The sequence below is a fragment of the Dama dama genome, chromosome 24 (assembly GCF_033118175.1).
Source record: "Dama dama isolate Ldn47 chromosome 24, ASM3311817v1, whole genome shotgun sequence".
Taxonomy (NCBI): domain Eukaryota; kingdom Metazoa; phylum Chordata; class Mammalia; order Artiodactyla; family Cervidae; genus Dama; species Dama dama.
Window position 1 is genome coordinate 43,249,496 of NC_083704.1, and position 14,810 is coordinate 43,264,305.

At 43.1% G+C, this 14,810-nt stretch overlaps 1 protein-coding gene across 6 annotated transcripts in view; it reads left to right on the forward strand.

Annotated features, from left to right (window-relative positions):
* Positions 1-14,810, forward strand: part of CADPS (calcium dependent secretion activator) — a 468,107-nt gene that overhangs the window by 299,844 nt on the left and 153,453 nt on the right. For all 6 annotated transcript variants that reach the window (XM_061129176.1, XM_061129179.1, XM_061129177.1 and 3 more), the window contains exons 9-10: positions 836-902; positions 11,771-11,879. In XM_061129176.1, the coding sequence (XP_060985159.1) occupies positions 836-902; positions 11,771-11,879 (176 nt within the window). The remainder of the gene's footprint in view (positions 1-835; positions 903-11,770; positions 11,880-14,810) is intronic.

Sequence of the window (14,810 nt, forward strand, 5' to 3'; positions counted from 1 at the left end):
CCTGATTGCAGGTGAAGTGGGGAGTTGGAAGTAGGCCAGTTGGCTTTTGATAGCAGGTAAAGCCAGTTTGGGAACTCGGGGATTGGGATGCATTTGAGTGTGACCAGGTCTCTCTTCTGGTCCAGTAGAGCCTGAAAAGCACCAGCCTCACTCCCTTAATCAGCGCCAGTTCAACATGTATCAGTGCACAAGACAGAGGAAGGGGGTAACTCAGGAATCAGTAACAGTCAGTTACACTGATAATAGAATCTTGGAAGTGTGCCTTTGTAATTCTTAACCTTCCTTAATTTTTTTTTTCCTGTATGAAGAATGATTTCCATCAACAGACGAGCATTTGGGAGAGGAGGGAGAGGTGTAGGGAGGACTTGCTACGTCAGCTTGAAACTTCCTTTCTGTATCGTACCTTCATTTGCCAGAATCACAGCACAAGCAAACAAGGGAAGTTTTTCCTGAGTGAGACTTGAGAAGAGGTGAAAGAGTTGGAGTTGTAATATTTAGCACTATTCTTTTCTCTCTTGTGCAGCAGCAGGAGTTTCCCTACCTACAAGACTTTTAGCACATAAACAAATTAAGGTGGAGTGTAACATTTTCCAAGGTGCTTTCTGGAATCCAACAACGAATTTAAGTCAGGTCTGATGATGGGCTACAGTGCTTTCTATAAGTGGAAGTAAATCCTGCCTTCTGTTCCTTATCCTCAGCCACGCCCCAGGATCTGCTTTCTGTTTCTGAGCCCTGTGAATTTCCTTGTTCATGAGCAGCCAGCTTCATGGTAGAGCAAATTAAACAGTGCACTTGCTCAAGCTTAATGCACCTCTGGTCTTTTTCTTTTCTTTAGGTATTTATGGGCCATCGGTAAGAATGTCTGGAAGAGATGGAAGAAAAGATTCTTTGTCTTGGTGCAGGTAACTCTTCAACTCTAATATCGATCTTAAGAGCCATTATTTTTAAACATGTGATAGGATTCATTAATGTTTTGGGGGTTCCCTGGTGGCTCAGACAGTTAAGATTCCACCTGCAATGTGGGAGACCTGGGTTCGATCCCTGAGTTGGGAAGATCCCCTGGAGGAAGGCATTGCAACTCCACTCCACTCCAGTATTCTTGCCTAGAGAATCCCCATGGACAGAGAAGCCTGGTGCGGGCTTTAGTTCATGGGGTTGCAAAGAGTCGGGCATGACTGAGCGACTAAGCACTTTAATGTGTTTTATATAATTTACCTTAAGTGCACAAAGCTCAAGTGTTTAACTCAATGAGCTTCTATTTATTATATATCCATGCAGTCACCAGGAGGAATACAGAACATTTCCAGTACCTAGATGACTCCTTTTCCTACTTTTACATCACTTTAAAATTCTAAACTTTAATACATGCTAATTATTTTTTAATTCTAACAATACAGAAATATATATGAAAGGTGGTAACAGTAGCCCCTCACCCCTGCCAGCAATGCAGGGCCCAGGGAGAGAGCAAGCATGTGCCTGATTAGGGAAACAGGGACATTAACACTGGTTTACAAGAATCTGCTGTTTCTAAAGGCACTAAGATAGTCGTTATGAGAAAGCCAGAATTTAGTTGGACTTTTTGCATCTTTTTCTTTGTTTCATATGTTTGATTGTGAATTATCTGTGGAAAAACATTCCAGTCTTACTGATTTCTGAGGCTTCCAGATCCCCAATAATTAAGATTACCTTTCTAAACATATCTTTCCACATAGATTTTTTTTTTTTTTCCAGTGGGTTTTGTCATACATTGATATGAATCAGCCATGGATTTACATGTATTCCCCATCCCGATCCCCCCTCCCACCTCCCTCTCCACCCGATTCCTCTGGGTCTTCCCAGTGCACCAGGCCGGAGCACTTGTCTCGTGCATCCCACCTGGGCTGGTGATCTGTTTCACCATAGATAGCATACATGCTGTTCTTTTGAAATATCCCACCCTCACATTCTCCCACAAAGTTCAAAAGTCTGTTCTGTATTTCTGTGTCTCTTTTTCTGTTTTGCATATAGGGTTATCGTTATCACCTTTCTAAATTCCATATACATGTGTCAGTATGCTGTAATGTTCTTTATCTTTCTGGCTTACTTCACTCTGTATAATGGGCTCCAGCTTCATCCATCTCATTAGGACTGGTTCAAATGAATTCTTTTTAATGGCTGAGTAATATTCCATGGTGTATATGTACCACAGCTTCCTTATCCATTCATCTGCTGATGGGCATCTAGGTTGCTTCCATGTCCTGGCTATTATAAACAGTGCTGCGATGAACATTGGGGTGCACGTGTCTCTTTCAGATCTGGTTTCCTCAGTGTGTATGCCCAGAAGTGGGATTGCTGGGTCATATGGCAGTTCTATTTCCAGTTGTTTAAGAAATCTCCACACTGTTTTCCATAGCGGCTGTACTAGTTTGCATTCCCACCAACAGTGTAAGAGGGTTCCCTTTTCTCCACACCCTCTCCAGCATTTATTGCTTGTAGACTTTTGGATAGCAGCCATCCTGACTAGTGTGTAATGGTACCTCATTGTGGTTTTGATTTGCATTTCTTTAATAATGAGTGATGTTGAGCATCTTTTCATGTGTTTGTTAGCCATCTGTATGTCTTCTTTGGAGAAATGTCTGTTTAGTTCTTTGGCCCATTTTTTGATTGGGTCATTTATTTTTCTGGAATTGAGCTGCAGGAGTTGCTTGTATATTTTTGAGATTAATCCTTTGTCTGTTTCTTCATTTGCTATTATTTTCTCCCAATCTGAGGGCTGTCTTTTCACCTTACTTATAGTTTCCTTTGTAGTGCAAAAGCTTTTAAGTTTCATTAGGTCCCATTTGTTTAGTTTTGCTTTTATTTCCAATATTCTGGGAGGTGGGTCATAGAGGATCTTGCTTTGATTTATGTCGGAAAGTGTTTTGCCTATGTTCTCCTCTAGGAGTTTTATAGTTTCTGGTCTTACATTTAGATCTTTAATCCATTTTGAGTTTATTTTTGTGTATGGTGTTAGAAAGTGTTCTAGTTTCATTCTTTTACAAGTGGTTGACCAGTTTTCCCAGCACCACTTGTTAAAGAGGTTGTCTTTTTTCCATTGTATATCCTTGCCTCCTTTGTCAAAGATAAGGTGTCCATAGGTTCGTGGATTTATCTCTGGGCTTTCTATTCTGTTCCATTGATCTATATTTCTGTCTTTGTGCCAGTACCATACTGTCTTGATGACTGTGGCTTTGTAGTAGAGTCTGAAGTCAGGCAGGTTGATTCCTCCAGCTCCATTCTTCTTTCTCAAGATTACTTTGGCTATTCGAGGTTTTTTGTACTTCCATACAAATTGTGAAATTCTTTGGTCTAGTTCTGTGAAAAATACCGTTGGTAGCTTGATAGGGATTGCATTGAATCTATAGACTGCTTTGGGTAGAATAGCCATTTAAAACACTGATGAAAGAAATCAAAGAGGACACAAACAGATGGAGAAACATACCGTGTTCATGGATTGGAAGAATTAATATTGTCAAAATGGCTATTCTATCCACATAGATTTTTTTAAAAATTAACCAAACTGTTCATGTTGTTTATTAACATGTTTTTTTTGTTTTTGAACACAAATCTTTGTAGACACTGTTTCATGAATATGTGTATCGCTCAGATTCTAATACTTGTGGAGTTTTCCTTTTTGATGTCCTTTGGGCTTCTCCAGTTGGGACTGTTACTAACTGTGCAGCCAGTAACATGTCTGTATATATAGATGCAGGTGTAGGTACAGATATTGATACTAATAATACACTAGTAATATATAAATAACATCATTGCTCTCTTCTATGCTTCCTTAAGAAAAATATAATTCCAGAATAGTAACATGTATCCTTGAAAAATCTCTTCTTTTTTGTTCTTTTTGTTTTTGGTTTGTTTGCTTTTTGCATCAGGATTTTTCAATTTACAAAGGAATTTTCCATTACCTCTTTTTAATTTGTAAGTTCCACCAGAGCATGTAAACTATAATTCATTTTGCCAACATTAATTTATGCTGTACTTTGAAACCTGTCATAAATTGAGTCAACTTGTAATTTAATTTTAAGTGACTAAAGGTGATTCTGGGTTACTGTGTTGGCTGTGGGACTTCCCTGGTAGCTCAGCTGGTATAGAATCGCCTGCCATACAGGAGACCCTGGTTCAATTCCTGAGTTGGAAAGATCCCCTGGAGAAGGGAACGGCTACCCACTCTAGAATTCTGGCCTGGAGAATTCCATGGACAGAGGATCCTGGCGGACTACAGTCCTTGAGGTTGCAAAGAGCCTTGACTAGTATTTTGGGCTCTACCAATTCGGAAACCTCACAGTAAAGCAGCTGCCCCTTAGTCTAAATGGCCCTGAAAGTTCTACCAACCCTGAGCTTCTAAGGCTAGACCTTCTGTGGATCTACTCAAGCCTCTGCTGAGCCTCTAAGGCAGACTTCATCTCTCTAGCTGTAAGTAAGACGTGATCTTTGCTTTCATGATTGCTATAGGGTACAAAAAAACCTCAAAATAAATTAACCAAAGGAAAACTTTGGAATATTTCCCACCCTTTCAAATGAGCCACGTCTAAGTGATAGAAGACATTTAATCCTGCAGTACATTTCCTCAGAATATCAGCTAACCAACATTTATCCAGTACCTATTTTGATGAAGGCGCATTGATAGATCATAGAGAAGAACCTGGAGACCTAGTCCATACTTCCAGAAGAGTATCTCTTAGAGTTCCTCATAAGCAGACAGCAGAAACAGATGCAAGGCAATTATGATTTTAAAAAAATGTATTTTGGAAGGCTTTTGTGGTAGTTGATACGATTGTTGCAAAAGCTACTTCCCAGAGGAGTTCCAGAAATTCAGGCGGTGGGAACCATGGCCAGTGTCATTGATGTGGCTGTAGGACAGGATCAGCTCTGACCATTTTCTATCCTTGCATCTCCACTCAAGGGAACTGGGTCAGTCCAGCTCGTGTCACACACCCAACTTTTCACAGGGCAGGCCATGGCACTTTGACTCACAGTGCTGTCTCCAGCAAAATCAGGGTGCCATTAGCAGACACAGAAGTGAATGCTGAGCAGGCACAAGCAGGTGATATCTACTCTACAGAGAGCATGTAGGTTGAGAGAACAGACGTCAAAAGAAGTAGTGCTGGATTATGGGTGATTCTCCCCTTCTGTGCCTCCCACTGGGCAGAGCAGCCCCCCTAGAATCACTTGTGAGCCTGGCCTCCTGCATAGACAGTGTGCTGCCTCAGGGTCAGTTCTGTTTCTGATTCCTCTAGCTGTCCTTCCCTCCCCTCAGCTCCAACACATACCCTGTCCTGCTCGGTATCTGGCATGCTTATTAAGAAAGTGTTTGGTGGAAGAAAGAAGGAAAAGGAGCAGAGAGAAAGAGCCCAGGCAGTGCTTCAGGTGGTTCTGAGAAAGGAAAGGTCATATAGCCTGGAGAGTGGCTGGTGACACCTTCTCAGAGGAAGTGGGACAAGTGGCCTAGTCATGTGATGCAAAGTCTCGGCTCCCACTATGGTAGCCGGTTACTGGACACAAGACTTTCCTCTGATAATCTTTGAAATGACAGAGTGCTTAGGAGATGTGGCTGATCTCTTACTTCAGGAGAGATTTCACTCTTCAGGAAAAAAAAGTAATTGTGCTGAAAATGCTAATGAAGCTGTGTCTATACAATATGTACTGAACCCAAAAGAAGAGAATGATTGTTGTAAGCGATGCAGCTGGAACACAGACATTTTAGGGCTTTCACACCAAGCCTTCCACCAAAAGAAGATAAGCATCACCCAGTAGCTACAAAGCAAGCTCTGAGCTCCCTTCTGAAAATCATGAAAGGGCATCGGAGGCCTGCCTAAAGCTCAGCATCTTTCCTACAAGGATTTTGTGAGATGTTTCATGTACACGTGATCCTCGCTCACTTTGAAGAGCCTTGCGGTACATTGGGTCCAGAGATCCCCCAAACCAAACCTTCTCTTTCGGTGTAAACCCAGTGCCTCCCTTAACACCGTCTGTGGCCTGCGGAGGTGATGCGACAGCCTTGCCATCAGCGAGGCCACGCGGGAGCCAGGAGGAGAGCTCAGGTTTTGTCGACATTTTTGTCCTGTCCACTACAACAATGTCTCAGAGCAGTTTTAGTGGCCTGCCTGGAAAATACTGCATCACTTTTAGATTCTGCTCATATTTTCATCTCTGCTGTTTAGATGATCACACTTACAGGCACTCTGTGAAAATGATAAACAAAAACTTAAGCACTTTGTATCAATGCCAATGCCAACAGAACTGCAAGAGAGAAGTTCAAAGCCCCAAATCCTGGCCCAATTCAGGGAAACCAAAAATACCCCAAGTTGCTTGAAGAGAAAGATAGTGGTCCAAGTGGTGACCATTGGCGCCAGGCAGCTGCATGTGGTGTGGAATCCAGTCTAACAGACATGATTTTGAGTTTCTTTTCAGCCACCACACTGTTCCACTGACACCCAACATGCAAAAGTAAAAACAGGAGAACCTGGACTTCCTGGTGGTCCAGTGGTTAAGACTCCATGCTTCCTCTGCAGAGTCTCTGGTTCCATCCCTCCCTGGGGAGCTAAGATCCCACATGTGTGTGGTGCGACCAAAAACAAACAGGAGATCCGGTCTGATCAAATTTGGGTATGGCTGAGGGAGCCGGGGAAGGAAGCAGATCCCCCCACCCTGTCCTGCCCTGACTCCCCAGCAGCCTCAGAGGGGTCTGTGTGGACAACGTGAAGCCACCACTCGGGAAGCACAGCTACCCACGTGACTCAATGAGTGTTTCCTCCCCATGCAGACGGAGTGTTTTTTTATAGAGACTTGGTGATGCATAATTTCCAACAGGATCATGAGTTCCATTAGATTTAATACAAGGAAAATTGTTTGGAAAGCCTAAAGAGAGAACATAGCCAACATCAGTCTCCTCAGAGTCCGTCTCCTCTCCCACCCCAGCTGTCTGTCTGTCTGTCTGTCTGTCTCTCTCACACACACACGCACATGGTCTCCTTTTTTGTCCATAATGCAGAATTTTTGCATTCTGTCTTAGTGAGATTTCCTTTTAGAGCTAAGCTACTACCTCAGGAACACAAAAATAGCTTATAAATGGACTTCCTACTAATCAGGGACAAAGGCCACCCTTTGAGGAGTGTTGAGCCAAAGCAGCAACTCCCATGTTTGAGGATCAAGGCTAAAATGATGGTGAGTATGACTGGAGCCTGCACCCCCGGCCCTGATGGGAATGAAGCCGTTTCAGGGGGTTTCTGTGACAGAGACTTCAGTGTTGCTCCACTGTGTTTTCCGGTTACGGACCTGGGCTGCCTGGACTGCGTGTTGTTTAAAATGCAGATTCGGGAGGCATGCAAAAGCCTCTGACACAGAGAAGACTCTGAGATGGAGCTCAGGAACCTGTGTCCTTGACGTGCAGCCCAGGAGGTGCTGGTGCAGGGTGTCCAGAGATCACCTGTGAAGAAACACCACTCAAAAGTCATTGTCCCTGTTAAACCAAGTCTCTCATTCCTTGTAGACTATGCTCTCTTAGAGTGTATATTCTCCAAGAAAATGGGCATCAGCGTAACTGCCTGGCCCATGGTCAGGACCAAGCACATTGATTACCATTGTCGGGAACTGTGACCAGACCACTGCTAAAGATGAAGATTAGCTCCAATTTTGAGCTTCCCATCTTGGGTTGGAACGGGAGGAGTGGACACAGCCAACTCCTCACCCATATCAGATTAGAAAGCCTCACCTCTATCATCATCTTATTTTAAAATATTTTTCTTCCATGCCCCAGTGATCTCTTGTTAAAATCAGTTTTTAACTGGTCTTCAGCCAAATTATTTCTGAGATACTTGTCCCCTTTTAGCACCTTTCTATGATTTCTCTAATAATGCTAGTAATTCTATTTTACGGCCTCTCGGCGTTTCCAAGGTGTTTATCAAGCTGGTCTTCACAATGTTTCTGTACTGTAGTGAGGACCCGTCTTACCCCCACCACCACGCAGGTTCCACACAGGAGGAGACAGAAGCTGAGGCTGCTTACATGAGCCGCCCAGGAGCAGCAGCTCATAGACAGCCAGTGTGCGGACTCACACGGGCCTTCTGATTGCAGGTGTCTTCCATGACCCCACACTCTCAGAGGAAACTGTGCGGATACAGCAGCCCATAGCTCTCTCCCTTGCCTCAGTTAGAGCCAATGTAGTCCCGAAATAATATCTTGTCTCTGATTCCCTAGAGATAATATGAAAGTGAAATGGAAGTTTTAGTCACTTAATTGTGTCTGACTGTTTACAACCCCATGGACTTAGCCTGCCAGGCTCCTCTGTCCATGGGATTTCCGAGGCAAAAATAGTGAAGTGGGTTGCCATTTCCTTATCCAGGGGATCTTCCCAACCCCGGGATCGAATCCGGGTCTCCTGCATCACAGGCAGATTCTTTGCTATCTGAGCCACCAGGGAAGCCCTGAGAAAATATAGAAATAATATAACGTCCCTAAATTCTGACCATTCCAACTTTCTAAATATCTAAATCTGAATAAGCTAGCATATTGCCTGATAATGTAAAGCACCTCATAACACAATAGTTACCACCCAGAAATCAATATTAAGTTAACCATGAAACTGAATTGTAAGACATGGAGTAGGTGAATGATTTATTGCTGAATGAATGTTCATTCTTCCCAATCAACTTCACAAGTGCCCTGAAAGACGTTTATATTTATATTCTGTAAACAACAATCATCAACCTGAATTAGCTTAAGTTTTAGAAGAATTATATTGGCTAGTTACTAAATTACTAATTAGCTAGAGTTTTTCTGGCATAGCTGGGTCCAGAGCTTAAACAAAGTCACCAAGACTCAGTCTCTCTATCTGAACCATTTCTTTGCTTTTTTCCTGTTATCTTTTAATTTCTCCCTACTATTTTATCAAGAACATTTTCAAACATACAGAGAAATTGAAAGAATTTTACAGTGAAAACCTCTAAAAGCACCGATTAAATTATTTCATTAGCATTTTACTGCACTTGTTCCATTACAAATCTTTTTTTAATTACAAATCTCTTACCTATTCATGTATCATCCATTCATCCATCCACGCACTGATTTTGGAGCACCGTCATTGCTTCTAGAGTCTCTTGACCGTGCTTTCCCCTAAACTGGCTTCATTCTCGAGGAGCCTCTGCATGCAGCAAACCCCGGCAGGTCAGGGATTGCAAGGCTTCATGGTTGTTCAGTCGCTGAGTTATGTCCGATGCTTTCCGTCTCCATGGATTGTAGCATGCCAGGCTTCCCTGTCCTCCACTATCTCCCAGAGTTTGCTCAAATTCATGTCCATTGTGTCATTGATGCCATCTAACCATCTCATCCTCTACTGTCCCCTTCTCCTTTTGCCTCCTTTTACAACAGTTCAGCAAGTCCCAAACCCTTGCTGTTCCCTCACACTTGAAGAGCTCTAGAAAATCTGAGATTCCTTGCAATAATTAGAAATATTCAAAAATAAATCATTCCTTCGTTCCTCCTTTTTTTTTCCCCCTAAAGTAAGTTGCCAGATTCCTTATTAAAATGGTCCTGATAAGTCAGTTTCTTTGAGCCCAAAATTTGTCTGGAACAACTTCAACAGTATTACCAGAAGGGGGCAGCAGCGTACAGCTCTCCAAGAAGCAAGGATCTAAGAAGGAAAAGTCAGAAAGCCCCAAGCTGTGGTATAGTAAATGCCCAAACCTTGAGGTAGCACCTTTCTGTTGTGATGTTTCGCTGATCTCAGATAAACGTCCCCAACCCTCTGTCTGGCTGATCATCACATTAACGTGCTATAAAATGTCCAGGGTACCAGAGAGGTAAAGAATATCATTGCAGAGCAATTTCAGCAATATCTGTTTACTCTCGGGTATGGAGAATCAGTTTTCTCTGGGATCAGTAATGGACTGGAGTAACATATGTAAATGTGGAAGGGGGGGAAGCCTCTTTATTGGATGATAATACTCATTTTTCAGGAATCAATCAGACTCAATTAGTGAATGCCCTTTCATTGTAGATTTTGCTCATGGCAAGGGGAATATAATGAAGATGTATGATTCTCTAGGCATGCCTTCAAAGGTCTTATAATCTGGTAGGCAAATACACCTGCTCAGCTACTTTGTAGGAGAAAGTAGTGCCAAATGCAAGGAAACTGCTTACATAAATGCATATATTGTGTATTTGCCAGGTGAATATCACACACAATGTAAAAAAACCCTTCACCACTTAATTTATTCTTCGGCCACAATAAGACAGGTAAAATACAGATAAGGACTCTGAGTTACATGTTTGAGAACTTAGGAGAGCTGGGATGAGGTCCCAGGCCTGTGTGACCCCTACGCAAAGCTTCCATTCTTAATCCTCCTTTTTAGAAGAAGATGCTTAATGCAAAGCATAATACATGTCCACTTAGGAACATACTTTTAGGAGCTTTATGTTTCCCTTGAAGCCCATCGAGACCCTGCAGCATAAGGAACAGATTCTGTAAACTATAAGCACAGTAAAGAAATCCAAGTCAGGCAGGAAGTTTTCATCCGGAACCAACAGAGGGCAGCAAGAGATAAACCAACCAGTGAAACATTCTCCTGAGGACTCCTGTTATCTTATCGCTGGGACCTTCAAGCCAGGGACTGTGGAAGATATATGCAGGGTTTGAGAGCTCTAATTTCTTACCATTTAAAAAAAGGACACATCTGACCCACGAAGGAGATTAAAAAAAATATCCCCTGCCGGGATCAAAGTTCACTTAGTAAATGTCTGTTTTAATAAAGGGAACTAAGAGATGAGGGATGTGGCACTCCTCCAAGACATTTGACATCCATGGATGGCAAATATGCCCATGAGCTTTTAGCCTGAAGCCTGAAGGATGCTTGCTCTTCCCTGGGCTCCTTGCAGACAGGCTGGATGCAGAAATGCTCAGTATCCATGCTGGGTCTGGATGCACTGTGGCGACAGGATCCTGAAGGCCGGCCTGCAGCAGTGGAGCATGCACCCAGCACTGACGTGGGCGGAGGCTGGTGAGGGACAGGGGCTGAGGGTGGCTCTCCTGTGACTGGCGCCTAGAGATCAAGCACTCATTGCTTCTGACAGCGTGTCACTCCTACACTTGTCTGAGATGAAGGGAAGACTTTTCAAAGCGACCAAAGGCACTCCTTCTGTGGGAAGGGTGAGGAAGAAATGAGATGTGTGGCTCAGTGCAGAGAATTGACCTGCAAAACATAAAATACTAAAAGAAATGGAGGCGGGTGTAAATAAAAAACTAGTCCCTAACTTACGACTGAAAGACCTGTGTCGAGTCTGAGAGTATGACAGCCTCAGCCAGAGCCAGGGCCAAAGTCATAGTAGGTAAAAGTTATAAAATTGCTGCTATGCAACCAGTTTTGACCTACCCGAATGTGAATTTCATGTAGCTTAGCCAATTAAAATATAGCAGTAATGATAATAGCTAACTTTTCTCAAGCACTTCTTTAGCATCAAGGAAAGATTTGAAATGCATTTCACATATGAACTCATTCAGTCTACATAATAAGCCAGCGACAAAGTAGGTTCTCAGATTATATCCATCTACAGGTGAGGTATCAGGACCAGAGAAGTCTCTTAACTTGCTTCAAGTCACATAGGCAGGATATGGAAAAATGCAGTCTGAGCCCAGCTCCAGAGTACAGGGCCTCAGGGGAAAGGACAGGCTTGAATGGGGAAGGTTTATTCAAGGAAGACAGGCTCTAGGAAATCAACCTCACACGTCTCTGCTTCTCCTTTTCAGGTGAGTCAGTACACGTTTGCCATGTGCAGTTACCGGGAGAAAAAAGCCGAGCCTCAGGAACTTCTCCAACTGGATGGCTACACCGTGGATTACACGGACCCCCAGCCAGGTACCTGCCCGCCTGCTAGGCCGTGAACCCACAAAACTCTCTCCCTTCCCTGCATGTTGGACTGAGCCAAGTTACTAGGGCGCCACGGCCACAGTTCACCATCCCCTGGAGGTTCTGCCTGAATGAAGAAGGGCCGATTCCAGTCCGGGGCTTTGTTTTGACTCAGGGGATCCTCATAAAACCAAAATGAAAATGTAGTACGTTTTTCTTTGATATAGCTGTGCCCACCTCAAATTTTAATTCCACCCTAGAATGTTCAATAGAAATTCTGAAAGAGAAGTCCTACATGTATTCCTATGACTCGTGTGTGTGTGTGTGTGTCTGATTCACCAGTGATGTGTGCTTGGCAGGCATCGTGTCTCCTGTGCAGGTAAACCTGCCCTATAGGTCCACATTTGCTAAGTACAAGTCATAGTTATCTGATAGTACTTGAAAAGAAAGTCTTCTCTAAACCTTTTTTTTTTCCTCCTAAAAAGACACCAGTCCGCAGCGTAGACATCCAAACTCCTCAGCCTTATGTAACTAAGAGAACCACACAAATGGTAGTATTTCTCAGAAGTTCTATATTGCATAAGTTCCACATCCTGCCCTCTCACACCTCTCTCCAAACCCATGTTATCTTTTTCCCAGAAAGAAAAAAAAAATGAATAGAAATCTGCCTCAAGGAACCTTCAAAATGGGAGGGGGGGGTGCGAAATCATTTCAGCATATTAATGAGCAACAGGCACCAACAGCCCTCTCCCAGAGAAGTTTATTTTTATGCCAAATCTGCACAAGGAAAGCATTTCCAACCATACTGCATTATTTGGCCCAAAACCTTTTTTTCTACTCCCATATTGCTCTTCCACATGCAACAAAATACACATAAAGGAAAAACAGAGTCTGAGAGAAGATGGGGCGTTAACCTGAAAAGGTGTAACTGGGAAGACCTCTGGCCCAGTTAACTTGGGAAAATTATCATCTCAGTGGGCGTCAGAATTGCCACTCCCGAGTGCTTTGGACCAGACCTGCCCCCTCAGACCTCCATAGATAATTCACGTCCTGCCAGAGCACGATACAGAGCTGACCACGTAAGATGTGTCAGGACTTTAAAGGCTCGTCCTGGAAATCCCTCCTCATGAACAGGACCTTGGAGTCTGAGCCAGTTTCACACAACAGCTTGAGCAAAGGATGTGGCCCCTGTATTAAGAAATGAACCCTCGTGGCATTCTGCAGTGGTTTCTTCTCAAATCACGGCATGCCCTTCAGAGAAATAGTCCCTTTTCCCCAAGACCTCCATTTTAAAGTGGGAATCTCAGGGACCAATATGAGAAGGAAAAACAGCACTGTCTTGTGACACTACCTCCTTTTAAGCCAGTTCCCTTTTCCTTTCCTCTACATGATAGCATTTGGATTTCACTGCAGTCCACCAAGTACATAGGACCAGAATTATCATCTCATTTTGTAAAGCAGGAAGCAGCGCTGGGACTTGAGGTCTAACGCGTCTCACCCTTTGGCACCTGCAGTAAAACATAGCTATGCGTGCAGCTGTAGTGAAGCTTGAGTTGTTATCTTCTCGTACGGACGCAAGTGGACCTCTCTACAGTGGGGAGATGGCTCTTCCATCTACATGCAAAAGGAGTAGCTGTGCACGTACATTATAAAAGCTCCTCTTCTTTTTCCTCACATTGATCCCCTGGGATATAATTTATAAATTCCTTTACCAAGGATGTAAATGAAAACCAAAGTGATTATGTTCTTGAGAATAATAAGCAGAGTCTTCTCTGCCTTTCTGTGTGCCAAGTCCTAGTTATTTTCAAAGCAACATTTGATTGAAAATGGAGATTCAGATATTCCCAATTGTCATGGGAAAAATCTAACCTAGAATTTTTTAAAGAGTGATTGTGAAAAATAATAGTTCCTGAACCCTAGACCTAACCAAGAACCAGCATCCTCCCATTCATATAAGCACTCTGGGGACTTCCCTGGTGCCCAGTAGTTAAGACTTCGCCTTTCAGTGCACATTTGATCCCTGGTCAGGGAGCTAAGATGCCATATGCCTTCCTCCCCCCAAGGAAAAAAGAACATCATAAGCGATGCTGTAACAAATTCAATAAAGACTTTAAAAATGGCCCACATCAGTCACTTACTAAATAATAAATAAATAAGCACTCTAGGAGATTCTTTTGGACAGTAAAGTTTGCCAGCTGAAGATCAGGATAATTAATACACAATTTGGCCAGTGTTCTCAGAGATTTGAGAAGTCTTCCCCTACTGCTGCCTGAAAGGTGAGTGTGCACATGAAGCCGGACCTCTGGGTCCATCTATCCTTCTCCTCCTCTTGGCTTTATTCTGGTTGTCAGTGGAACCAACTGGTAGAGATGGGGCAGATAGCCTCATAGCATAGACATCCTTGCCTTTGTATCAGCCTGGGATGCATCAGTCACCCAGATACAAGCTTCGGCTCTAAATCAACTATTCCAGTATAGGGTCCTTGAAAGGTTGGTTTGGGGAATTGGTAAATAACTGTAAGTAGTTTTTACATTTAGGCTCTTCATTTAAATCTAAAGAAGAAACTGCTTCCCTTTATCTTTCCCTGGGTATGGTTCAAAGAGTATGCAACAATCTCTCAGTTCCTATTAGATTAAATAAGGAAGTCTTCAAATAAGAGGATATTCATTTGGAATAATTCAGTGGCACAATTTCAATGACTAAATTAAATCTTCAACAACTTTACCACCCTAAATAGACTATGTCCATGTGTGTGGTTGAAACAGCCATCCCCGGCAAGGGAACTGGCCAGCATTCCTTGCCTGGGCTGCCTCCATTTATTCCCAGACATGTCCTCTTGTTCCTGAAGGTCAGTCCCTGTGGGGTGTTCCATGGAGAGCCCAGACATTATCATACATTGCATTTTGCAGATTCTATCCCCAGGATCTGCTGCCTTGCTTA